At 40.4% G+C, this 27,836-nt stretch overlaps 1 protein-coding gene across 1 annotated transcript; it reads right to left on the bottom strand.

The window, feature by feature from the left end:
• UGP2 (UDP-glucose pyrophosphorylase 2) lies at positions 1-27,564 on the bottom strand. Its single transcript, XM_026110542.2, has 10 exons — positions 27,063-27,564; positions 21,090-21,217; positions 20,440-20,547; positions 7,316-7,501; positions 5,402-5,535; positions 4,445-4,742; positions 3,128-3,325; positions 2,696-2,938; positions 2,121-2,225; positions 1-1,112 (listed from the first exon to the last, which is right to left on the bottom strand). Exons 1-10 carry the CDS (start codon positions 27,079-27,081, stop codon positions 1,005-1,007), a joined length of 1,527 nt encoding a protein of 508 aa, XP_025966327.1. The 5' UTR covers positions 27,082-27,564; the 3' UTR covers positions 1-1,004.
• Between the last annotated feature and the right edge of the window lie 272 nt (positions 27,565-27,836).

Here is a 27,836-nt window from a genome sequence, read left to right as displayed (position 1 = left end):
TTGTTTTTAAAGACCAACTTCTTTAATGATACATACCAGTGTTATACTAAGCTTATAAAATAAAGCTGTCTGCATGTAAATACAAGAGAAACATTAAGAAATCAAAAGTGATCAGGACAGGGATTTTGATTCCTGTACAAATTTAGAAATAAGTGATGATAAATTAACATACATGACAGTAACAATATGAACATGGGTGTATTCAAAGTGACATACTCCATTTATTGAAAAAGAGGGCAGATCAAGGTTTACGATATTAACAGGAGATCCAGTCTTAATGTGAGAAAGCAACCACCACACTTGGGTACTGAGGCATTTTTCTCAAGTAATTAGATTCTTTGGGTGAGTTTGGAATAGCAACAATTCCCCCCTCTATCACAATACAGAAATGGAGGTAGTGACAGCCTTACTCCAGTATCTTGATGTAGAGAATATTGTGATAGGACATTTCAACTACTAGTTGGAGGGGGAGGTTAAAGACAATTAAGGGTTGTGACATTTGTGAGCATATGAAATACAGGGTCCATAACAGCTCATTTAGCAGTAGTGAAACATTTGGTTTTTCAACTGCATCTGCCATTTACACTTCGTAATAAAAGTCACATAAGTAGCTAACCATGTCCCACATGTATTGCTTCACAGCTTTTTCTGCAGTTACAAGCAATTCAAAACTACTAAAATGTTAGAGGCAAGCCTCTGAACTTCTTATCAAAGATCTGTCCATCTTACCCCCAAGACAAACAGTATTGCACTTCAAGGTTGTAGTAACTGAGTTACAGAATCTCTTTAAGGACTGAAGCATTACTTACACACATCCTTTGCACTATGTGTTTGCTTAAAAAGATAAGCAAGAGAAATTAATTTTAAATTAATACTGCAGGGTGCTGTGAAGATGACAAAGCATAGGCCCTCTGTGTACTTATTTCTAATGCTTAAAAGGTTCTTCCATTAAGAGGCTGGTTTAGCACAGCGGTATGCAGAACTGACCGTGCCGTTTCACTGCCTCAGTGGTCCAAGATCCGGAGATTGCCAGATACAATTTTGTTCTCTAGTAGAGCTCCAGCTGGGATGTCAATTCTGTCACCGTGATTTGCAATGATGATGACGGTTCCCTAGATTTTGAGAGAAGAACACAAGCGCTTAGAAACTTTGCTTGGTATTAACTGATGACTTGGAATGAACAAGAGTATTTTTGTTTAGAAGACCAGTTAGCTATCAGCTGTAACATAGCCAGCTCCTGCCTGCACTTGGACTGAGTTGTTATTGTCTCTGCAGACAGATAATTTTTTTTGCATGAAAAGGCTGAAAACAAGCAATATTGGAAAGGCTGTAATTATCAGCACACTAGATACCATCAGATTACAGGTTGAGCTGATGACTTATTTGTGAGAGATATTTGCTGCTTACTCTTCAGTGCAAAAATGTTAACTCCCCCTTAGTATGTCATGATGTAGGTCACCATTACAGCCATAAGGTAAATAAACAGAACTGCTGTACCACACAGCTGGGAACAGAGCAGAGCAGGATAATAGCCTCAGCCAGTTCAGTTTCTGGTTGCTGCCGTTACACCTTGCACTGATCTGTGGCAGCAGCTGAACTCACCTAGACTGCTACAGAATCGTGATGCAATGTTTTGCTGGGGGTGGCTAGATCTGGCCACACAGGCTCTTAATTTAAGGAAGAAAAATGAAGAATTTGAGATGACAAGGTAAACTGCTCAGCTGCGTATTCTACTAACAATACAAATTGATGAGAATGGACGTGTAAAGCCAGCCTGGGAGGCCGGGTGGTACATGCCTTGTAGAGCTAAGGGACAAGGACATAGCGCTCTTTGGAATGTAGAGTCATGAGGTCTACAGTTTTCAAGGTACTCTACTCATAGAAACCTCAACTTGTAACAAAACTATATAGAAAAGAAACTATACTGATAACACCTTGTGCTCATTCATAAGGGTCCCTGTTCAGTCTTGGCTGCTGCAATCCTTGGGCCAGTTTTTTAATTGCTAGGAATGCTTCCAGTTGACCATGCATAAAGTCAGTGATTTAGATAGGATCAGTTTTCTTTAAGAGTAGCAGAGATTAATTGTGTATGTGTAAGTGGGTCCCATTTATATGCTCACCTTTAATGAAACATTCTTCCCAAATGTAACATCACCTGAAACTGTGAGATGATCCAGTTCAAGCATATCTGGTATACTTTCAAACCTCCGCAGGTAATCTTGAACCTTTGGGGGAGGGAAAAAGAATAGGGATAGTTTTAAATCCATTTGTGGACTAAGACGAGCATGGGAGCTTTTGGAAAACTATTTTAGAGATCTTTCTGGAATCTCATCTGCCAAATATAAATGTTGCGACTTTGGAAGCAGCATGATTGTCATTTCTGTCAGAGATAACTACAACTGTGAGAAACAGTGACAGCAGTATTGTATAAAAGTTGGGTGAACTCTAGAGAACACACACAACCCAATTCACCCTTCTGCTTCCTTGACTGCCAGGGTGGAGGAGCACAGAATAAGAGCATGACATTATGCACAGATATTAAGCAGGCTGCATTCTAGCAGGGTAATAATTATTTAGAAAGAGCAAAAAGCAACAGCCAGATAGATAAAGGTAGATAAGTTAAAAGGGAAGTTTATTTTATGTATTGTATCTTTATTCTAAAAGATGAAAAGAAATTATAACCATAGCAGTTTACCTTTGTGAAAGAACTTCCCAGTTTGACCAGAGGCACCGTCGGAAATTCACGTTTCTCGCTCATTGTTAACGATCCAGCATTAAGGCTATACAAATTAGACATCACAAGCAAGAGATCCGACGTGGTCTTAACAGGCAAAAAACGACTACGAGGTACGTTTATCCCCAGAGAGTTCTCAAAACTCTTAATAGCAGCACCAACTGCAGTCTCCAACTGGATAACATTCAAGCCTCCATCCAGAGTCTGGAAGAGAAAGCTTGTGTAAACATGACCAGCAGATAAATACACTCAGAATGAGAGCCCAGCGTACTTTGAGAGCTCTGCGTTAATCGATTGACTGGCTCTTTTTTGAAAGCAGCAGTCACTATTCAGTTACCTAGAAACGAACAGGTTTTTTTAAGGAAACACACTCAAAAGAATCTTCCCCGTTACCTTTGGGTTAACAATGATCTCCATGTCAATAGCATTTTTCTCTTGCAGCCTTTTAATTGCAGACAAAGCAATCCACAAGTTGTTCGTATTGAATATTTTGAATTTTGACACAGACTTGAATTCATCAACATGTGCTTTTGGGACCTGAGCTATTTCCACGAGTCTCAGCTTGTTTTCATATTGCGTAAGTGTCCCACCCTGCAAGGGGAAAAGAACAAGTTTAAGTCTTGGTTCATGAGAGGCCAGCTGAGAAGCGCTCCCCCCACCCAAAACACATGCACTGTTTTGGTGCTATTGAAAGTTAAGCCTCAGTGAAAACATGTTGCCTGTGTTCAGCTACCAGGTTACTAACTGCAGAATTCGTTCAAATGACAGTCAGAACTGTCAAACAATAATGTGTCAGTGCTCCAAAGACAGTTTTTTCTTTTAATGAAAGTTGCTGAGAATCTTTTGAAAGTGCTGTGGTTTAAAAATGACCTTCAGCAGGACTTTGCTAGATTACAAGAACCTAACTTAGATCTCTCTATTGGTTATATATCTGTGGCACTCGCTGGAGAAACAAGTGTTGCTTCAGTAACCTGCATTATCCAAAGATGACGCCCTGTATTCTTAACTGCATATCTGTGCTTTTATGGGACCAAGTCAGACTTTTCTTAATGTCTAATGAATAGGAAACAAACTGCATTCCCCCCCAGCATCCTCGTATTTTAAAGAATAGAGGCAAAGTACTGTTACCTGACAAATTACTATGTGCTAGTCATATCTGACACATGCTATAAACATCTGACAAGCTGTCAAGACTTGGACTTTGCACAAAGTCCAGTGGTTAGGGCAGGATGCTGACCGGCAGCCACAACAGCGCAAGTTGTGTAATTCGCATGTAAGCAAATCCTACCTAAGTAGCTTAGGCAATCTTCAATCAGTAGTGATAGAACCGCTGCATCCCTCCTCTCTGTGCTCTGCTTTTAGCATCCCCAAACTTTTCCCCTTGATAAGTGAGAGTTTGGAGAAGACAGCAAGGTTGCGACCTACACCCTACAGAAATTACTTGTTTTCAACTTTCAATGAAAGTTCAGGCTTTCTTGTCTGCTGTTGCCCAGAACCTAGATCCAATTTGTTCCATGAATTAGAACTTCATAAACTTACTGATTTTGTGCATCTCAAATTAGATCACAGCTGATGTGTTAAATGGTGCCTGAAATAGCTATAAGAAGATTTAATGCATGTCTGAATTCATGCATACAGAAGAGACAAGATGTTTAGATTTTACCAAAACGCAAGGCATTCAAACAGACTTGAACAGCTATTCGTATTTACCTTCACGTCTGCCCTGGTTTTGTTTGTGACTTCCATGACAAATTCACAGCGTTTTCCATTGGGTGGGTTCATAAGATGGTTAAGAATGTAAAGGTCCACAGTGGCACCCAAGTTATCTATATTGGATACAAAAATATATTCCTTCCCCTCTCCAATAAGGTTATCCAGCAGACCAGAGTTATAGAAACTGGCGTAGATGTCTCCATGGCCAGGGGGATACCAGCACTCAGTATTCTCTCCTGAATAAGATACATCCTTGGCTATTGGCAGCAGAGTTTCCTTGTTAATTCTAGGATACCTGGGAAGGCAGTGGTTTTATTAAGCTCTCACCGATGTCAGACTAGCATGAAGTAAAACAAAAGGCAGTAGGAAAGGTGCAGTTTTTTCATATACATAGTTTTTAAACCTGAGCTTTCCAAGTTAGTTTAAGTACTCTGAACTGGAAGACCCAACCACTTAGAAGATGCAGAATGCAATCTCTTACTCAGGAATTTAAAACTGCAGTCCTCAGACTGTGAGGTAGAACAGCCTTCCTCTGACACACAGGGTCAGAGCATGCCCTGTACTATCTGTACACCTCCGACATCCATCAGCCACGTTGGATCAGAGTTTGTTCTTGGCAGGGAAGCCAAGTTCTGTCTCCCTCCAGAGCCCAGGGATCCTGAAAGCAAATTCAGGAATCAAGTCCCCAGCATCCCGTATGCCACTACTCAAAACATTTCTTGAAACTGTAATCCCCCCTCACCCTTCTCTCCAATTTCAATACGTTGTTTCTGACTTTACTTAAACTTCCTCACATTAGTCATTCAAAGACCACCCCAAAAGAGACTGAACATGAATATGAAAGACACCGTTACTACCGAGTCATCTCAAACTAAAAACTGTACCATTTGCAGTATGAGGAAGCAAGCTAGTTTTTCCTTTTATCCCAAGTAGAGAAGAGAAATTTTTTGATACCTGCTTTGATTAAAAGTATATATTTTCACACGGCTGTGACTGTATTTCTGCAAGATTTTCTTGGTGTCTTCATCAGTGTTGAAGGAATTCATTAGAACAAGAGGAACATCGGTGTTGTAGGTTTTGTTTAAATGCTGAGATGGGAAAGAAATGGTAAATTCAGCATATATTATTAGCTTTAATCCTGCCACCTAAGAGTTTGGGGGAAAGGAATGCATTTATTATTTCCAGTCTATCTTGTCTAATTGTTACAAGAAAGATTCTTATGCCAATGGAATGGATAATAAATCAAGTAAAGGAAAACAAATCCTTGTAAATAATAAAGTATTTAAGATAAGGGCCACATTAATTACTGCATAAATAATCTTTGTTTTTAAATCCACATCAAGATTCAGAATTTGGAAAGCAAGATACCACAAAAAATTATTTTAAATTTTAGGTTGTCATTGATTAAAAAAAAAAGGTGTGTTTTCCCCCAGATTATTAAACCATCAGAATAAGGTCCTGTGTATTGTACATTTATTCTTAAAGGGCGAGGTTGCAAAAGCTTCCATCTCCTATGAACAGTAAGTACTTTTGAGCCATTTTGGTCGACTATGAAATGGCCAATACTATCAAGAGTACATACTAGTTGAATATTAATTATTCAGGCATCTATAAAATGGAGCTGAAATACAGGGGATCATTTTCACGTGGACAGCACAGCAAAGGCAAAATTCAGAAAACAAGACAAGGTTCCATCAGAAATATAGCCAGGCTGAAAAAGATACTTCAGTGAGTTCAGTGCCTGGTGAATCAGATCACCCTTATCCATCAGTCAGGGTTTGGGATCATTAGCCTCTAGTGGACTCAGAGACTACCTCAGTGACCCTCTTGAGGAAGGATTAGGACGGCGTTAGTTCGACGTTAATCTAAGTCTTGTATAGGAATGTCTAACCTGCATGGGGGAGAACCATTCCAGACAAAAAACCTACTGAAGCAAAAATGCTCTGAGCTCCAGAAACTGCAGAACAGACGCACCCAATTTCCTACTCTAATGACCATCTTAATTATCGGCTGCAAGAGGAACATTCTGCATTAAAAACATAAGCTGAAATGTTCTCTCTCAGCACCACCAGCTGTTATTTTCTTTTACTTTTCTTTCTTCAGAGGGAAATCCCAGCAATCACTTCTAAGATGAGGGTTTTAATTGGACCGGGAACTCTAAGCTGCTGTGAAGAGCTTTTTTCTAAGCTACATTAAAAAGTTTTAAAAAGCTGAGCTCAGACTTGCAACTGGAAGAGTCGGAAACAAGCCCAGAAGTTAGCCACGACAAGCCAACTCTGCAATTTGATCCCTTGTGTTTATGGGCACAAACATCACTGTCTGGGTTTGTGTGCACCTGCTGAATTACACTTGTGGCAACATGTGCGGAGTGGACAGAGTTCAATTGCCGATTGCTCTGTCCCTCTATCCACATAAGCTGGACATCACTCTTGCCCATTCCTTCCAAAGCAACTCTCTACTCCACCACTAGCACCGTGGCCAGACCTCATTTCCCTCTCCTCTTTCTTCTGGTACGCCTCTGCTGTGACCTCTCTAAAAGGATCATGCAGGACAAGTCCCATGTGTCTTGCTTCCTCAGGTGTAGGAAATATGGGACTGCTTTATTCCAAAGTACAACTCAAACCCAGCACACTAAATAACCGTGGCACATAACATCAAACGAGAACCAGATCCTCGTTTCCCCTCACTCCAAAAAACCCCCAAAGCATTACCAGTTAATCAGCCAGATCTTTAACTGAGATCAGATTTATCAGGGAAGGTGTTTCTGTATTGGCAAGAATTTCAGCTCTAGGTGGGTTTCAGGTTAGGGCCCAGTTCACAGACCCCTTGAAGTGTCCGCAGTAATTCTCAAAGCACACCAAAAATTACCTCAATCTGCTGAACTGTCAGATCCAAGAAGGTGTTCTCGTTCCGCACCCCGATAAGACTTTTGGGGCCTTTACAACCCATGCTTGTGCCCAAGCCTCCATTTAGTTTCACGACCACCAGTTTGTTCAATACGGAAGCAATGTTATCGGGCAGTCCTCTGGCCTTTATCTTCTCATAGGGCTGGATCTGTAAGAAAGCAGTTGTACAAGGCATTCAGGTATTTGCTAGGAAACTGCCTTCTCTTAAAACTTTTCAAAGCTTTAAATTTGACAATACCCATAGTCACTTGTATGATTAAGGACACTAAAGAACATTCGTAAAAGCACTCTATAACCACCTGGTTTGCATTAAATAAGATCTTCTCTTGAAAAGTTTTATAAACATAGCACCAGTCACAGTCGGCTTCGTTCAGGTGAAAAAGTGTCTCAGTCTCCTCTTCCAGACATAGGGAGAGCTGACTTGAGGCTCTGAGGAACTGACTTACCACAATTCTCCTCCTGTCCTGCCGGAGGAGCAGGGGTCTCCTTGCGAGCCATTTAACTCACCTCCCCAGTAAGATGCCCCCTTTCAGTCAGGCCACAATTTAAGAACTCAGGCTCTGCATGCAGGACATACTGTTTCTTCCTTCCTTAAGCAGCTTAAACTCACAGCAGAATTTTTTGGTATTTTGCACTGAGGTTGTTGGATGAAACATTTTGGCAAAAAGGTTGGTTCTTTGACTCAGTCTAAATGAATTTTTATTCCAATTACTAGTCCAATATAACAACTCATCCCTCCCACTACCATGCTACACAGAGGAACAATGTTTCTAGCTCTTCTTATCCTGCTGTTTTCAGTATGTGTTCATCCAGCTCACATCAAACCTTGCAGAGTGTTTTCTACCTTGCTGACAGCTATATCCTACAGGTTTAAAAATGAGTACGGACTATGTTTTGGGCTAGGGATTGAGAACAAAACCAGGCATGTAATGAAATTCAGTGTGCCTTGCATTAAGCATTGCTCCAGAGCACCTAAATAAGGAAACAAAGGTAACAGTGCAATGGTAAGTATCATGCCAAAACTGTTAGAGAAAAACTGATATAGTTATCCTTTAGCCTGCCTTTCTAGAGATTTTCTTTTGAAAGAAAGCCTTTAGGTTTCTTTTTTTAATGTATTCTAGCAGCAAGAAAATGGTTTTAGTTCTGATAAAAGATGTGGAAGATCTACAACTCATTTGCAAAAACAAATACATTCCAAGTAGTTTTCAAAACTCTGTGTTTGCTTTGGGCAACTCAGGCTAGGGTATGAATGGAAATCCACGTTACACTGGAACAAGAGTCATATTTCTTACCCAGATGTGTGGGGGCAGAGGGGAGAATTTGCACAGTTCCAACATTGCCGTATGCCACAGATGGCAGATTAAAGCAGATCCCTCACATTACGGAAATTCCGGTTTATGCAAAATCCAGAAAGCTTACGGTAAATATACGTGTGATATATAAGGTAAGTTCACTTCACAAGTTATAGCACAATCACTAACTAAACTCTCCTTATTCAAACAGTGGAAACTTGCCCCACTCAAAGGTGCTTCTTTATGCAACAGCTTAAACTCATTCCATTCAGAAAAGTTTCCCAACGTACAAGATACGTACTCTAAAAAAGCAAGTGATTGACTTAATTTGAAACCCCTACTACCTCACAAAAATATTTTTGAATTAATATGAAACATATGAAATAAATATAATAATAGCACCAGATTCCCTGCTGAAACACACTAACCTGTTGAACACAAAAATATATATCAAAGTTCTGACATAATTTTTGATTCAGAGGGCAGTGTTACTGGGGAACAAGACAAATTTGGATAACTTTGTGATATACATATCAAAGCAAAGATATGAAAGTAAAATGATGAGGTTTGACAAATAAGCCTAATAATTATTTCCCTTTAATGCAATTTTTAAAGGCTACATTCTGCACAAATGATACTTGTACCAGGAAGTTTGTTGCTTGTTTCAGGCAGGTGCTATTTCTCAGTTTCCAAACATAGAAAAGAAACTAGGAGTATACGTATCCCCTCACTATACTTTTCCAAGGTTAAAAGGTAACATACAGACTTGCTCATGACCCCGTAGTAACCAACACATTCAAGACAGAAGTGTTTCAGTCTACATGCTCTTAACCGAGTTCTTGCATTTTTACCTACAAAAGGAGTTCAGAACTAACTATAGATCTCCATCTATGTTCCAAAAGCAGTAGAGGTTCCCTATGCCAAAGCACCTTGAGTTAGCATATGCAGGTAAGGAGCCCTATGAGTAATGCACAAACTTATCCTGAGAGTTTGTTATCATTATGTGAGAGAGAAATAGTTTAGTTTATAAGAGTAAGAATGAAAAACATATACATTTAAGTTACTACCTTCCAGCTAAGTCACAGTAACAGACATAGTAGTTAAACAGATTTTATTTCACACTTGCAGCAGGCCAGCTAGAAGGTAAATACAGAGTTATCATGGCTCAAGGAACAACACAATCACTTTTGCAGTCATCTGCTAATACCCGGGCTCTCCTTAGAGAAAGAAATTATCCGAGTAAAGAAAGCAGGTAATGTTGGCACGCTGTTTTCCATTTAATCAGCAGAGAATGTTAGTATTAGAAACAATACGCTGTTTAAGTTATTCATTAGCACAAAGGTTTGTCAGTAAAAGCTGTATGGATCACTAAAAGAGAAGGGAGGGGAAATTTGTTTCAGCCAAGACTTTAGTATGAACACTAACCTTTGGAAAACCAGAACTTTGATCCCTAGAAAAATGCCTATGGCACCACAACATGATCCACAGATCTAAGAGAGGCAGCTTTCAAACAAGGTCTCAGGGCGTCGGAGGAGTTTGACAGAGTTTCTCAATTTTGACTCTGTAGCATTAAGATGATGAAAGCAAACAGCAATTTTTAGACAGTAACATGTCTCGAGTAACCCATACAAAAATTATACTAGATCAAAATGAGCGCTCTGGATTTCTGCTACCTTGAATCAAACAAATCAAAACCAGGCTCCTTCCTTGTTAACTAGCTGGTTTACAATAGCTGTCCAAAATCCCTTCATTAAAAAGGCTGATAGTTTTAAATGTGTGGTTTTGTTATAAATAATTTATGCAAGTTCCTATTATGAATCAAGTATGTTACTGAAAGGTATCTCAGTTTGACCACTTTGTGAGAGAAGTAGCATAGTAAGGCCCTCCATTCTGTGCTTTCTTTTAGGAGGATCCAACAGAGTTCTTTTTAGGCAAAAAAAGAAAAGTATTCTTTATCTACCAATATCAAGAAATTAAACTACTTGTTCTTATCACAAACACATCTTCAGAATTAGTCATGCAGTGTCTAGAGATAACAGGATCATGCCATATAGCACTCCAAGAAACACATAGAGGGTAAAGTTGCTTGTGACCAGAAGGGAAATATTCATCCATTTTGCTTTGCTTTTCTCCCTGCCTCTTCGACCAACAGCACTGTCCGTGCCCTCCTCTAGATTTGCTGGCTAGGATCGCCAGCCAGTTCCAGGTTTTCTCCCCTCTCCCCTTTCTACCCCAAACCCTGCGCAGCTTTCACAGCCTTAAGTTAAGCATCCAGCTTACAAATTCTGCTGTACTGCATCACTTGAAGACAACAGAAGGCTGGAACAGATACAGAGACAGCTGAGGTTGCTAGGACATAAGAAGGTGTAAGAATAGGTGGCAGCAAAGATTAGCTAGAGATGAATCCAGTCCCAGGGCAAAGGGGCAAAAGACTCTAAGAGACCTGAAATAAAATCACCACGAAAAACACCAGTTTTTCCAGTGTGAAACCCTCCTACTGACTTGAGGACATGAGGCCCCACAGAAGATAACACTGATGTGCAGTAACACAAGTGTAAGCCCAGTAAGTCTTACCAAAACACCACTTCTCTTCAGATTTTAAATTTAAACAGCAGCATTTTGGAAGCTTCTCCACAGCCCTACTTCAGCAAAGGCTTGAAAGCTGCATAACCCACAATAAGCAAAATTGGGTGCAGCCACACTTGGCTCGAGAGTGATTCAGGTGTGGCTGAGCCCTGGGATAAAAGCCACAGGACGGTGAGATCACAGGGCTGCTGGGGAGCCCAAATGCCCAGTGTCCCTGGAAGGCGGCAGCCTCGTAGAGGCTCCCAGGATGGCTGCGGTGAAGAGCAAGGCGTCCAGCCCCGCACCCAGGCCTGCCCTATGCTCTGCTCCGCAATTCCTAACTACCAGCTACTCTGGGAGCATCTGCCCTCGGCTGTCTCTCTGAGGCAAGTATCTTAAAAGATTTTTTTATTTGGGTTTGCGCTCGTTAAGCCAGGAACTCAGCCATCCTCTGAGGACTACAGAATGAGCTTGTTTGTCTTCTTGTTTAGGCAGCAATCTGTTTTCTTTTGAGGAAATCAGAAATAAAGCTAGAAAACATTTCAGTTAAGACCTTATTTTTCTTCCATATCCAGGCAGCATTTCACCCTGGTAGTGCAGAAGGCTACAGCAGCACTGTGAGTTTTATCCTAATCTACCAAAATAATGTACTGTAAGCTCCACAGGCAAATGTAGTCTCAGTGCTCCACAGCAGAGAAGCCAATCTTTTTCTTTCCACTTCCTGCCTCCAAGCAGGTTTAATTTGATAAGTCTAACAGGTAACTGATCTGAATACAATGTCAATGTTGTGTGGGTGTGTGTTTTTTTTTTTTTTAATTCAAAAGACTTATGCATTCATAAAGTCTAAACAGCCCACATCAAATATTTCAAAAAAATCTAATCACTTTGGACTTTAGCTGAATAAAGTTGCAGAGATACAACTAGCTAACAAACAGCAACACTAGCACTTACATGAAGTCGTGATGTTACACAGGGGAAGATATAAAATGCCTCAAGCCATACCAGTAGCTGCTGATCTGTTTGTTTTCCAGGTAGCATGTTCTCTGCATCACTGATGCCCAATGCACCAGCCTTGGCGTTTCCTGTTCCTTCGAGGGGTGAAGAAGGAATAAAAGCAGGCCCAAAATAGTAGCGGTTACACTGTTTCTATAGGATTTCTTACTCTTCCTTTCCCCAAACCAGAAGTGGCAGAGGACAGCTAGAAAAATCAGATCAACAAATGGCAGCTTAATAAGGGAGACGTGTTACAAAGTGAGACAGAGAACCTACCCATCTGTGGGCTCTGAAGGAAGTATCCCTCCCAGCTATCCTCCACTTAGGGAGGAAAGGAGTCTACATTTCTCTAGGCATTCTCACATACTGTTCTTACTACTCTGCAAGTGGATGTTACAAGCGAGTTTGTTCCCCTGAGCTGTGTTCATGTAACCCAAAGGTTACTAAGCTTCTACTATCTGTCACGTGGATCTATCCTGGCTTCCAGTATAATTCTGCCATGTGCATAAACAATAACTGTTGAAAGAATACTAGCATGAAAAAGTTACTAAATTGGAGCAACCCTAGCAACCTAGATAAACACAGTGCCAAAGTTACTTCCTAGAAGAGCCAGACCTACCAGTCTCAAAAAAGACCATTTCACATTGCCTACACAAGCACTTTATGTTACAGAGAAACACTACAGCCCTTCATCAGGAAACTTATGACTGGCAATAGAGTTATTCAGCTGAAATTAAGACAGAGAAAGCCTTCAGTGTGCAGAGTCGTTTTATTTACAACTTAGCTGAGAAGCTCATTTCTTCCAGGAAGTGAGATGTAGAGAACTAGGAGACTAATATTTGAAATAGAGAGCAAACAAAACACACACATACATAGCTTATCATATACACAGAATGTGCTGTGTATACCCCCCCACACACACACACTTTCTCCTAGAGAAAGCTTTCCCAAAAACATTAAGAGATGGCAGTAAATAAGGACTAGAAAAGTCAGCTACTTAGGATATGAGGAAATAGAAAAACAGGTTATACAAACAGTACCCTTCCTATCTGGACAAAAAAAAAAAAAAAGTGCTAGATTATGAAGTTTATTCAAAGGGAAGCTTGTAGGCCAGTCTTCATGATAAACAAAAATTAAAACTTTATCATTCACATGTGGAAGTGGTATTTCGCGACACACATTATCAGGGTCCTCTGAAGATACCACCCTACCTCCAGAGGTTGGCAACCAGCTACAGTTGACCTGGAAGTATCACTGAACACTGTAGGTTTATGGAGCTTGTTGTCAGTAAACCCAGCGTTCTAGCATGGCATGCCCTCCATAAAACAGAAGCAACTCACCTGAACAAACACTGCAGAAAGACAATACCTTCAAAAGCTCTAGCAATTAGTTATCAAACAGTCCTATGACCAAAAAAAATTCAGCCTGCAGACTGGCCTTGCACTAGTGAAGCATCTCCAGATGCCTCTGTTCATGCAACACAGCACATCAGCACAGCTAAGACAACGGCTACTCGCAGCAGCGCTAGTTATCCCTATCAGACAGTAGTCTATGCAGCAACATCCACTGCACTTCTGCTGTGAAGAGCCGCAGCGTATTCTAATAACTCCTGAGCAGGACTGTGTGGCAAACGAGACAACTTCATCTGTTCCTGTAAGTCTGTTCCAGTTCAGGGCAGGATGCTTGCTGCATTGGCATTGCACAGCCACACAGACTTACTGCCATGAGTTAATTCTGAGGCAACGCTACAAGGTATTAAGCGGGCAAAAGGGAGGGTATCTGAAAGTCACAGGGGCCAGGGACTCCTGGATCAAAACCACAACTTCAAGCTGAGCTACAGCAACAAGTCTGGATGTCAAATCCGGTCATCTACTCACTGCAGAACCAGAGGAAAGAACAATTCTAATGGACTTTCAACAAAATGCGACCTTATTCATTTGAGTTTTATTGCTAAGTGGAAGCTAGTGAGCCATTTGCTGGGGGAAGGTGGAGAAAGGAATGTTGTTACAAACAAGCAACTCCAGTTCTAACTGGAGACAACACCATTTTCACCATTGAGCCAAACTTGCGTAAAGATAATTTAGACCTTAAGCACTACCTTAGCATAATGATAGCCAGTTCCATATGCTAAAAAGAATAACAGAGGCATATTCTATAAACTTGAGGTAAAACAATTTCCATGTAGCATATGAGAGAACAGAAAGTTCTTTGCATCTCATTCTTCCATGTAGTATCCTTTTAGATGGGAGGGTGAAAAACCTTTAGCAATCTTCTAGATAGTATGCAAGGATTTTTGATATAAACAAGTTTGATTTTTGCATATTAATATTCTGCAAAGAGAAAAGGAGTTTTGTTATCTAGTGCAGTCCCTCTCTTATTCCAAATGCATATCCGTTCAGGAATACCATCTGTTCATAGTTAGTTTATTTGGTCCACACTGCTATATTTTCAAACGGAAACATGCAGAATAAATGAAAGAGGCAGGACATAGGATATAGCATTTCAGTGCTGCAGGATGTATCTGAACAAACCATAGAAGGTAAAAAAAATCCTGAAGGTTACGAGTACGGATTTGTCAGAAAGGCAGGGACAGCTGATACAGCACAAGGGGTCATGAATGTAGGAACTGATGGGCAAATACCAATTCCAAGTGAGCGCTGAGAAGATTTAACAAACATGCACACATTCTTTCAATTCTTATCTAAAGAGACTGTCACCCAAACTACTAAGCCCTTTACGCTATACCTACACTAATCCCTACTATCCCCTAAGCACAGATCCTTACCTCCCCAAGGTCAATACTGAGGTTGGTTACTCAAGTGTAAGAGTAGCTACATGCTGTTAATTTAAGATTGCTCCAAAAAACCATGCGTTACTGCCTTTCTACAGAAAGTGTAGACAGGAATTTGATTCCAAAGTTCTTTAAATTTTTCAGGAATAGAAGCATACAAAAAGTGGAATTTTACTTTGTTTTGTCAACAAGAGTTTCTGCTCAGGCTGGATAGACATCCTGAAAAACAACTGTTTTTCCCATTAACAAATAGATGAGAATCGCTGATTTCAATATACTGAAGGTATACCTCATCAGAAAGCTTAAAGGACAATTCACTACAAACAGGAGCTAGGGTAATTCACACTTGGTGCTGGGTAAAGTTCAGGAGAGAAATATGCACAGATCCTCACTCCCTGTCATCATCATCTCCTGTACACTATAAGGTCAATACCACTCCACATTAGACTGCCAGTGGATTTAAAATGCTCAGGTTTGAACTCTAGCTGAGTGGGACATAAGTCACACCCATGATGTTCAGACGCTGCCCAAAAAGCCAAAAAAAAGATTTCCATCTTTCAAGTCTCACTAACGTCATAATATAGTTCTTTGAAAAGAAGAAAGCCTACTTTTCAGTTAAGGACCAGATGTCCTAAAATAATCTGCCCTTGCTAAAGTGCCAACTACCCTTTTATGTCTTCTCTGTCATGAAACTGGCTTATGCAGAAAGCTCAGAATAAAATCTTGATCCTGCTGAAGTTAACAGCTCCTCTATCAAGGATTTAGTTCATTTGCTGTTGCATCAGCTACAATACAAAACTCATAACTCAGCCTTGCTAAATATTTCAGTTTCTTTCAGCATGGGCAACAGAAATGACAACCTGGCAATGAAGATCTTGATCTTGAAGGTTCAGAGAACAACAAATGCCAAAGAACTCAAAGGCAAGCAGGACCCTTGTAGCATCAGGATTACTGCGTGTCAGCACCGTCACCTAGCAATTTTGGTCGTGGGTAAGCACAAATATGCAGAACTGCCTCATTACCTATAAGCGCACACACAAGAGTAAGAAGTGCTTCACAGTAACAAAAATCAATTTCTGCTCTAAGGATTTGGAATACTGGGCTTGACAATAGATGCTGATAGGGAAATACTTCGGGAACAAAAATAGGCAGGAGGGACAAAACTTACAGATGCACGATTACAGAGTTACTCATTTGAGACATGTCTCAAACAAAACTGCTTTGGGATTGTTCTAAAATGACCTCTAGTTTCATTTGATTCTGTAGACAATGTCACAGAAGTGATTTTTGGAACAGTTTCCATGAGGCAACGTTGGGAGTTTGACTAATAGACTTCAGAAGCATACTCCTAGTGCAAGGAGGTTTGGAAAAGTTTGCCAGAGATGGACAAAACGCGCAACAAGGCTGTCATTGTGGGCAGACTGGAAATGAATACACCCATATTAATCAATACGTATTTACAGAGCACCAAGGTATTATTTACTCGGCACCAAAGGACAGTTTTTGAAACAGCAGCAAATGAACCTTAAAACCTGTTTTCTGAGTTAATGATTAGGAAGATATTTTGCTTTTGAGTAAGAGTTTACCATTTTTTTTCTTCTCCTTCACGATATAGTTTACCGTGACAACAACTTCAGCTGCAGACAAGCATCCAAACATAAAAAACAAACAAAAAACACCTCTCTAATAGACAAGCACCTTCCACACTCAAATTGCTCTGGATGCTCTCTTTATGTCTTAGACGAAGCCTTGCATTGCTATTCTGAGATTAACTTGATTACTGCAGTTCCCTTGGAGGCCTCCCAGCAGGACTTTTCTATTGCTTCCAACTCAAAACAAACACACTGCTGCAATCTACATCAGCAGGATTAAATTACACTTACCATGTCCACATTCTTTACCTTGGCTCCTTGTTAAATGGCCCTCTGACTAAGTACACTTTCTTCTCTGAAGGCTGTAACAAGAATGAGTTCTAACTATGCCAGCTATCACTGTAAGCCTTTGGACATTTAGAAGGAAAGCATCTGTAAGGCAAAACAAGTTCGAAGTCTGTGAATATAATGTGAAATAGCTTCCATCTTTTGTTATCATTGTCTTGAACCTACAATTTGCTTCCCCCTTGGTATTAATTGTGGCACTAGAAATAGGGAGGTCAGGTATGAAACCTCCCATTGCAGAGAAAAAGAGGGGAATATTACAATGCAATCATTCATACATTTCAATTTACTGGCTAGTTCTGACAGAATTTTTTACTTCTCAAGGTTATCTTCATTCTTCTGTAGTATCCTAGATGCTTCAGGAAAACAAAACAGAAAACTGCATTGAAGGAAAAAGCGCAACGGATAACAAATTCGGTCACCACAGAAGTCTGATCAGAAATTCTGCCTCTGCATAGCATAGTCGTAGCATTGGGCAAAGAACTGAAACGCCTTTCCCACTGAACCTGAGACTCACAAGTATCTTATGTAAAATAGCAGATTAAAAGATAAACCCTGTAGGTGCAATAAGCCATTCACAAACTGTACCTTGTTAAACTCTGCCATGTTTTTAGGTTGTTGGGGTTTTTTTTAAGTATATATACATACAGACATGTATAGGTATATATGTGCAAGTGTGTATACATATACTTTGAGCTCTACCAGCTATAAACTGAAGATTATATATGCCAGAATTCTCACTGGTTTGGACAGATCACAGAGCAAACTAATTCCCCAGAATAATAGCAGGCAAACCAATTCATATTGGGAAGGGTAGATCCTTTCTAGACCATATTTGTAATGCAAGATTTTTCAAAAGCAGATGAGAAACTCTTCCCCTTCCCCACCCTCCTGCCCCTAAAATGAGGTCTTCTGAATGGGTAATTACAAATCACTTGCCAGATTACCAACTAACTTCCCAAGAACATATAAATGTGTAACATTTGCTGTGCTGTCCTAACAAGACCAGGAGGAGTGTATAAGGTGAGTTTTGTAACTAGGAAAAGAAAACTCAGCTAGACACAACTGAAGAGAGCTCAAGGAGAGCTACACAGCAGCACTCAGGGAAAACCTGCATGTATTCAACAGTCCCAAAGAACTCAGTATTATGGTCCCTGTTACGAAACCCTTCTAAAATTATCATTCTTTATCATTTTATAAGCTCCCACCACTCTTCTCTACTAGTAAGACTGGTAATTCTGGCCTTGAAGAAATCAACATTTACCTATTAATTCCACGGGTCATACTCCTCAGCAAAGAATAATTTGGTAGATACTATATTGCAGATCACTTGAAAGCATTTCATGTAAAACACCTTTCACTTTCCACAGTACACTTTCCACAGTCCTACATGATTTATATTATTTAAAACAGGGGAAAAAGGGCAGGCATAAATGCAAGCAGGGCTTCAGGAGGACAGGATAATGGAACTCCTATAGTCAGCAGAAATCAAGGAGGTTAAGTTTGCTATCAGTTTTTGAAACTACTCAACCCACCTCCTGTCAGTCCAAGAAGTCTCTAAGTATCATTTTATCCAAGAAATCTTACTATGGAGTGAAGAAGAAATGGGAAAGAAGTTTGGGAATATCTTTTCCCTAACTGTCCCCCTCCCCCCAACTTTCTTCTGTGAAGTTTATCAAATAGGGTTATGTGATTTGGAGTTCATGCTGGGAAGCAGAATTTCATCTAAGACCAGGCATGCATCTCACCTGAGCCAAGGTGACACATGGGTGCAGGAGAGTGGGGTTTTTTTTTCCCCTTCCTCTTTTTATTGTAGTCACAAGTTCCTACATAGCTAATGGATACAGATGAGACAGGCCAGAAGGAAGAAGAGACATACCCTTTCTAATCTTGCCCTCTTTTCAGCCCTCTGATCTAAACCATTCTTCACAGATGTTTGTCTAACTTCATTTTTTTTAAACAACGTGTCTTGCCTGGCGGGTTATGGAATCACCCATCAATCTATTTTAATGCTTTACCATCCCTCCTGTTTGAGAGTTGCTCTCAATGTCCAATCTGATAGTTTTCAGTCTGTTATCTTAAATTTTGTGCACTTTCAGTGGAAAAGCTTTAAAAAAGAAAAAAAATGGACAATAGCTCTCCCTCTCCCCAAAGCAGCCCACTGACTTGCCTCAAATTGCTGGAATTTAATCCCAGGATTTATCTTCATCTTGAAACAGAGAACCATTTATTTCTTTCATTACTGCAGCTACTTTTTTATATAATTAAGAGACTTATCACTCCTTGGAGTCTCATCCCCCTCTAGACTAAAAGCAATGCCCTTTCCTTCAGCCTTCCTTGTCAGTCACGTTACCTAGAACTCCAGTTTCTCACTTTGCCCTCTTTATTTAAGGTGGATTTTTCTCCCCAAAGCAACACTTTATGCAGTGCTACAGTACAGAAGAGAGAGACATCACATGCTTTTGAAAAAAGAAAACACTCAGCCTGGGAAAAAACCTAGACTTGCTCTAAAACAGCATCATTCTTCAATGCTTTAGAGAGCAGCACTGCATCTGTTCTGGAAGTAACAGGAAAGCCTGCCTTTCAGTTGCAAACAGAGCCTTGATTGAATCATCACAAACAGAGAGACTAAAAGAAACCACAAATGTGCAAGGACACAGAAGTCCCACAATATGCCAAGATTACTACATTGGGAAAAGCAAAAATTCATAGCACAGCTACACCGTTAGATATGCAAGAGCCAAAAGACAGCCTAGAGTCACAGATGAATCAATAAAATGAGGTTAGGTGGAATAGAAAGTGTCTATTTCAGTACTAAACAGTACTGAAAAGAAAAAGAAAACAAACAGATTTAGTCCTTTTTCAGCTCAAGTGGCAGGTTAAAAGTTCTAACAACATACACGGCATTTGAAAACTACACTCCTTTAAAAAAATAATTAAAAAAAAAAAATCAGTCAGCTACTTGTTTCAGATTCCTGGCTTTTACTGAACTGCTGTAGCGTATAGAATTGCTAAGTGAGCTATCGATCCCAGCCCACTTGCCATATGTCCCCCTCAAGTTACTTAGCAGAATGGATTATTAGAAACAATCTCATGTGAGATGTGCAACCTTCTTTCACAAGCAGGAGGGAAAGGGGAACAACGAGCATTCTACACACCACGAAGGTCCTACGTATTTCTCCTATAATACAAGTTATCATTTATTCCAGAGAAGGTACTAAATGGTAAGATGGCATCTGTCCCATTTGTTCCTGTGCTCAAAGAACAGCTAACAGAATACCACTGGAGAACTTGATACGTATGTTAAGTAGGCCCTGATGTTCAGAAACACATACAACATATGTCTATAAATAATTCTTTTAAAGTTAGAGCTCAAATAAAGTGTTGTCCTACATTATTTTAAAGAACCATAGTAGTTATATCCATTCTATGGTAACTACACCATTTGATACAAGTAGCAATTCTCAAGTTTATGTTCTCTATAGAGTGTCAAGCCATTGCAACTTACAGAATCTTCTGGAGGTCTCTGAATCTTCCCCCAGTCCACAGATGGTCCCTTTTCTTGTAAGAATCTGTGAAATAGTTTCTTAAATCCTTCCAGGTCTTTTTTTGTGTGCTACAAAGAGAAAATGCATTAGTTAACACTGATATTTAATGCCTACCTATTTAATTTGGAATCTTATCTATAAATTTGATGTACAATCCAGTCACAAGAGAAATTTTGTCAGCGCTGAAGTACAGGCATGCTAAAATTCAACCAAAACCTAAAACCGTTTCCACTAAAACTCAAAGTGCAGAAGGAAATACAGATACCTAAAACACAACTCTTTAGTCAAAACCATAACCCTAAATTAGAATTTGGCCCAATCTTTAGGAGAACAACTTTACCTTCCCTTTCTATAATCCATTAAAGATTCTACAGAACCTTTAATACCCAAAGATGATTAAACGTTTAATAATAACTCTGTCACTTGGCTACATGGAATTGGAAGTCTCCTACTGACATTGTATCCAGGCTACTTTTCTACACAGGATCAGAGCACACCACAAAAACAAGGATTACAGTATTCTGTGATTTGTCTCCCTCTAGATGTAGGAAATTAAAGAGAATTTTATAATTTCTTGTGCTTTGAGTTGCATCCTCATCTTACTCCTTACCTCTAGCTCATTTGAAGGTGCAGTTGCAAGTATTTTATCAAGTTCTACTTTCATTGAATATTCCAGCTCTTGTCGAATGACTTCCTGAAACTGTGATGTGCCAGCTTGAGACATTGCTCTTCTGAAATCTTAAGCAAAAAGAAAAAACACAAGTTGAAGGAAAAAGAGGAAAACTAGCTTATTTAGACAAAAAATAGCTTTCCGATTTCTTTTAAAAATTAATAAACGCACATAATCCAGTCTCGTTTTGTTACTGTTCTAACACTCCAGGAATCTGAAGCTTTTGTTCCCAGCAACATAGAGCACAGACATGAAATTGGGGGCTCAGACAGTATCTCGCTCTCTGTCTTAAAAAAAAAGAAAAGAAAAGAAAAGAAAATCCCCCCAAAAAGTAATCCATCTCAATAAATGTCTGAAAATCCCCAACAGCACACTTTTTTGCTAGACAACTGAAGAATTCAGGCCCTACCATATCACCCCACTTTAGCAAGTAAAAGTTTGATAAAGCTTTTCACTACAACCATTCCTCCTTCTATCTAGAACACTGTGATCAAGGGTATCCTTCTGCTCACACAACCAAATAAAAACATATGTTTTAATTATTATACAGTGCACTTTCACACAATCTTCAGTTTGTTCCAGTAAATATTCCCTTATTTTCTCTATCATGTGAGTATTCTCACACTAGAGTGTGCATTTCAGTTACTAAGCAACCCAGAAAATTAGTTTGTCTATCACTTCAGCATTTGTTCTGCTTTCAACAGCGATAAGCCCCATAAATGTGAAAAAGAGTAAGTACAGAAAGGACCTATATTGTAGAGTGCACATAGTCAAAGCATCTCACAGAAAGAAACAGGAAATAACATGACTATTTTTCAAAAGAAAGCATGTGAAGCAAGTGCGTTCTCAAAAGACATTCCGAGTATGATCTCTAAAGACCTTAGTTAATTTAATTTCTGCCAAATCCCTTGAGTAATCACTTCTCTGTAACACAGAGTGATGTACTGCCAAATATAGCTGGAGTTTTAGAAACACCCTGAATACTAGTGCAAGAAGGGACAGGAGGAAACTTTGCAAGTGGACAGAGTAAACTGCCAGGAAATAGAAGAGGAAGCTGTGTTTAAAGTTTCTGTATGAAGAATATGGATTAAATATATATATATATATATAATTCTATTGAGAATGTCTAAGAAAGCCAGAGGCAGTTCATTTTAACACAGTTTTGATTTTATTTTATTTTTTAAAGCAAAGTATTCCACAGCCTCAGTTTCAGTGACAGTATCTAATCCTTGCTTTGAAGCCCACAGAAGCCATTTTTCTGGCTGCGCTGTTTTGCAGGTATGGGAAAGGAGAAGGAAAAAAAAAGAGACAGACAGACAGACAAGTGCTGCAGCGCACATACTGTGGTGCAACACAGGGGGAATGCAAGCTCAAGTCAAACATAACAATTAACAATAGGTTCTTTTTTAATCAAATGCTTCATTTATTAGTAAAAACAGGTAATATTAGATCTGGAAAGATATACCTAGCGGGCTTTCAACTATGTGAAAACGTGCACAGCTCTTCATTAAAAAGTGCTCCCTCCTACAGAAAAATAATTAGATACATGCTGGCTTAATACTTTTATACAAAAACTGCTACAGGTACTGCTCTTCCATTCGGGTGTTTTGAGTTGATGCATCTTGAAACACTGTTTAAACTTCCAAGGAAACACTGTTTAAATTTCCAAGGAAACAACAGCTACAAGATACTTTCAGATGTTTGCAATCCTCCCCTCAACATGTTGCAATACATGCCAATATTACAGCAGTGTCCAATTCTTGTAGCCCATGAGGCTGTAAAACATGTAAGAGGTGTTGCATCATATGGAGAGATTCGCAAGAAACTTTAAAAGTATCAGGTATTCCAACAGCAATGTTCATCCTTGCTGTTAACTTACTTAGTCTAAGCAAGACAGAGCCAGCTAACGACCTTCCCAGGCCACCATGTAAGTAGAACCTTAATAGCTCATATTGGCCAGAAGGCCTCTATCAGTTAAAGGCATTTAGAGATTTAAGTAATATCATAAACAGAGCAAAAGAATAATGCATAATAAAAGTGTCATAATATCCTAGTGTTTTATTATACTATAAATTCTCTAAGACTTAAAGTATTTGATCATCAACGTCCTTGCAGAGAAACACTTAGGCTTTACGTTGACCTCTTAACTGCTACTGCAACTCCACCTCCACGCAGTCTCATCCAGATTCAACATGTTAGGGCACAGTTGCGTGGGGAGAGTACTATTATTATTACTACTACTACTATTACTACTATCATTATTCTGCAGAAAGAAAGAGGAAGGGCAGTTAGAGTTGATGTGGCTGGAGTCCATAAAAACATGCTTTCAACTAAAGTATTACAGGTGCAGGAAGAGTATCTATTCTGCACACTTAAGAATATTAATACTTTAGCTGCCAAGAGAAACAGCCACTCAAAGCCTTTCTGCTTTAAGTATGTAACTGCAAGTCAGAGACTTTTAAGCATTTATCTTATTACAAGATGTCCACCAGGCTTTGGATTGGACGGGGAATTACGGCTGTCTCTAAAGGCTCTCTGAAACAATCCTACCAGAACAGCATTGGTGTATCTGCTCCAAACGTAAACTCAGCGCTAGCTGTTCCCATGTTGCTGCCCACGAGTTTTGGGAAAGGAGTATAAGCAGCATGAAACAGGCTTACAGATGCTGCCTGCCACCGTATCAGTCTTCCTGCGCATGAGCTATTCATTCACACGTGTAAAACATCTACGAAACCAGCAACCCAGTCCGACAAGCACCTATTATGAACGACCGCAATGAGATCCATTGCTGTTATTCATACATTCCAGCCTACTGATAGCAGAAGGAGAGCTGCAGTCCTTTAACATAAGCTGCTGTTAAATTTAACAGCCCAGGTTAAGGTTTACTCCTTGCTTCACCATAATAGCAGCAGAGATGTAGAAAGGCCAGTGCAACTGCATACCTAAAAACAGTTATTCCCTACAGGCAAGTAGAGTTTTCTAAAACTCCAACGAAAAGTAGTAGTTGTGCCTCTGTAAAATAAGATGGGAGGCAGGGGTGTTGGATAACTTTAAGAACAGATTTCCAAGGGTACATGCTGCCATAAATTCCCAAGTTATGTTAGAAAAGAATTGTCCTCCAAAGCTATTTTGCAACCAATGCCTCAGATTTCAGCTTAACCTCACTTTTGTGGCATCAGTATTCTTTAACACTCATCTGAAGGCAGAAAGGGGTGATATAAAATAGTGAAAGACTCTTAAGAGACCGGTCCACACAGGAAACTAGCACAGAACAGGAAAGCATATTTTTAAGTATCTGAGGTTTCAAAAAACACTGGGCTTTGAAAACGACCACCCAGGACATCTTATTTTAATGTCGTGAGTAATGCTACTGTAGGCAATGCTTTCTCAAGTAGTACAGAAAGGAGAGCTCTTGAATCAAGTTACTCGTAGTGTCTGAAAGGTGGGGAGTTTCACTGAAACTCTACTGCTCCACCATTATTTCTAGTTTGCTTTCGTGCTTTTAGCTCATTATTAACCTGTCCTCTGCCCTCGGGGTATGAGCTACTGTATATTGTAAAATATTTTCAGGATTACAATAAATAATTTTATACTTGACATTTGAAAAAATATGATAAAATCAGACCAAGGTAAGAAAAAGGAAGTCTTAATATACTATTAGAAACAGAATAAGGACAGACTTCCTCAAGAAAACTGCACAAAAACAAAACAGCAATGCCCCCTTATTTAGGGGTTTGCATGTATTTCCTTTTTGCTGTTCCTCATTATTTTACTTTAATTTAAAAAGGAGAAAGGCAGTAAGGTTAGTTTTATTGCCGTAAGTGTTCATTAATTCAGTCAGAAGAGAACTTAACTGCCTTGGAACCTGGATGACAAGGGCCCAGCACAGGAGGGAGTCACAGTTCAAGTCAAGCAAGAAGTCCTCTCACAGAAAAAAATGGGAATCTTTTGTGCTGAGGGTTATGAATTTTATTTTAATTACTTTTGCAATCAAAGCAAGCATACAAAGAGACAAAGCAGACTTTCTTTTCTTTTCTTTTTTTATTCTCCTTGGAGTCAGACTATGTGCATTAAAAAAAAAAAATCAAGGCATGTCAGCAGGCCAATAAGTTAAAACACCCAGCTAAACTTTAAATGCTCTATCCTTGAACTCAGTGCTGAGCATGCAGAATGAATGCCTTAACTTCCTCCAGCTCCACTGAAAGTTCAAGGCAATTTTTTATCTCTGACGAGAATAAAAATCTCTTTAAGTACCCACACTCTATAATTCGCAAAGTTAATGAACATCTCTTCATTTGATTTTTAGAACTGAACATACCCACTCAGCCTTTACAAACATTTTTCTTTTTGTACTGCTATAAACAATTTCTCAACACATGTTGGACTGAAGCATACATGAAGTGAAACATATATCCTGTCTCTCCTTAAAGGATAAGCACGTTAGCCTGAGCTAACTCAGAAGTTTGCGCCTAGCAAACCATTCCTGCCAGCAGTGTACAGCAAGAGTTTAGATGTTATGATCAGACACAGCTGGATTTCTCAGCCTAGCGGCTGATCCTCATGCTAAAAATATCACTTGACATTGGCAACATGTTTTAGCATTATTGGCCTAATAAAAGAATACTTAAATGGTTAATGCTTTTTCAAAGAGCTTTTATGATTGTCAGGTCCTTGGTAATATTCTAAAACGTGATTATGATCTTTACATAGGTTTCTTCAGCTTTCAGTTTTATAAAAAAAATACCCCTTGTCTGCAAGATGGCTCCCTTCAGCAGTAGGCTGAGAAAAGCCAATTACAATTCAAAAGAACACTTTAAAAGGCATCTTTGCAATCTATTCACACAAGAAGCAGCTTATATTGGTAACTTCTGGAGTGTCAAGTTGAGAAACATGGCTGTAACACTCCCCTTCTTCAGTTCTCTGTATTTTGCCCAGGAGCCACAGGACATTTGCAAACAGTTGATGCATTTACATAGCAAGTGTTGTACAGTCCTAGACATCCATTCAGGTAGTGACAGCAATTTTCCAAAGGCTGCAAAGCTTCCCAGTTTCCCGCAAAATCCAAGTACATACACCAAAAGACCTGTTTATACACAGTTCTTTCCATAGGCAGGGTTACATTTGTTGATAGGCCTGCATTGATTTATAAATATATAATAAAAAAACCCCTATAGGCATGGAATTCATTACAGAAAACACACACACACCATTAAGAATAACCAAAAGCAGGGAAAGAAAATTGCCACAGCAATGCACCAAAGTCATTTTTCTTCCTGAAATGACCTCCTGTGGGCTGGTTCCCTGTTTCGCAATAAAGGAATCTGAAACTCAGACCACGTACACACACGCGCGCACACACACACACACACACGCATGTAGTAAATGAGATTACGAGAGCCTACTGGGATCAGAAAATGCCAAAATACACCCAAACCTCCAAAAAGAGCAAGATCACTCAAGCTCAGTGGTCTTCCCCCCAGTTCCCCTAATTTACAAGTCTGCTTAGTGAATGGGGGAGGTTGGAGCTCGCAAGCTCCCTCCATATATTCCAGCTCCTCTGTGCATTAACTGTGGATACAAGCCCCGCAGCTACAACCGCCTCAACCTGGTTTTACTGTGCCTGTACAGTGATACCGAAAGAGACGCGTACGCAGAGATAAGCAAACGAGGCAGAACACAACTGAGGAGGCCCTGCTGTCAAATCAACGGCAAAAAAAAAGAAGAAAGAAAGAAAGAAAAAGAAAGAAAGAAAGAAAAATCTTGCAAACGTTAACTCAGCTACCGATCAGACCGATACACCTATTGGTACCATTTACTGCCAGCACTCTACAGAGCTACCGGAAAAAAATAAAAAAAGGACATCCACATAAACACAGCTTAAGAGTCAGAAAATTACAAAGCATGTCAGCTTACCTTGTGCAAAAGACGACATTTTCGCTCTTTAACAAAATAAATAATTTGCTTTTATAAATATAGAAAAAAAATTACCAAAAAATTATACACTAAAAGGCTGGGAGGTGGAAGCTTGGGGTTTGTTTCCCCCTTTTCGCCTCTTTCCGTGTGCTGGCCGGCGCTCGCCGCCTGCCCTTCTGTCGTTAAGCAGTTATAAAGCAGCAGTAATTTAAAAACGGGAAGAGGGAAGCGCTGTCCCACCAGAAAGCAGCCCCCCGGCCCCCTCAGGGAGAAGCCGAACAACTTGACACGCTCGCGGCTGCTCCTTCCCCTGCCACGCGCGAGCCCCTCTCGCGCCGACTGCTCCAAGGTAAACGCACAGGAATTTAAATTTCATCAATGAAAAAGGCGGACCCAAAATTCTTCGCATTTCGCCACCCCTCTCCCCCCCGCCCCGGGCAGGGCTGCGGCGGGGACGGGACGGCACGGGGCGGGAGGCGGCCTGGCCGCGCCGGGCCGGGCTGGGCCGGGCCGCCCGACGGGCTCCTCCCCGCCCCGACGGGGCAGCGCGGCCGCCAGGCCCCGCCCCGCCCCCCGCGCGGCCGTTACGGCCGTTGGCGGCTCCGCCTCTGCCCCGGACACCGCGCCAGGCCGGGCCGGGTGTCCGTCGTTCGTCCTCCCCCCCGCGCCGCCGCCGCCGGGCTCCCCTCGCACCTTCCCCGGCGGCGCCCGGGGGCCAGGCGACACCGGGCGACACCTCTACGCCACCGGCCCCGCAGGCTGCGGCGGAGATAC

Source organism: Dromaius novaehollandiae, chromosome 3, assembly GCF_036370855.1.
Source record: "Dromaius novaehollandiae isolate bDroNov1 chromosome 3, bDroNov1.hap1, whole genome shotgun sequence".
NCBI classification, from domain to species: Eukaryota; Metazoa; Chordata; class Aves; order Casuariiformes; family Dromaiidae; genus Dromaius; species Dromaius novaehollandiae.
Note: the sequence above shows the minus strand (reverse complement) of the source record. Positions and strands in the feature narration are given on the sequence as shown.

Excerpts from the sequence above, each read along its gene's own strand:
- UGP2 (XM_026110542.2), bottom strand. Across the intron at positions 4,743-5,401 it reads TATACTTTTAATCAAAGCAG|GTATCCTAGAATTAACAAGG; the intron begins GTATCAAAAAAT and ends CTGCCTTCCCAG. Across the intron at positions 2,226-2,695 it reads TGGGAAGTTCTTTCACAAAG|GTTCAAGATTACCTGCGGAG; the intron begins GTAAACTGCTAT and ends CCTCCCCCAAAG.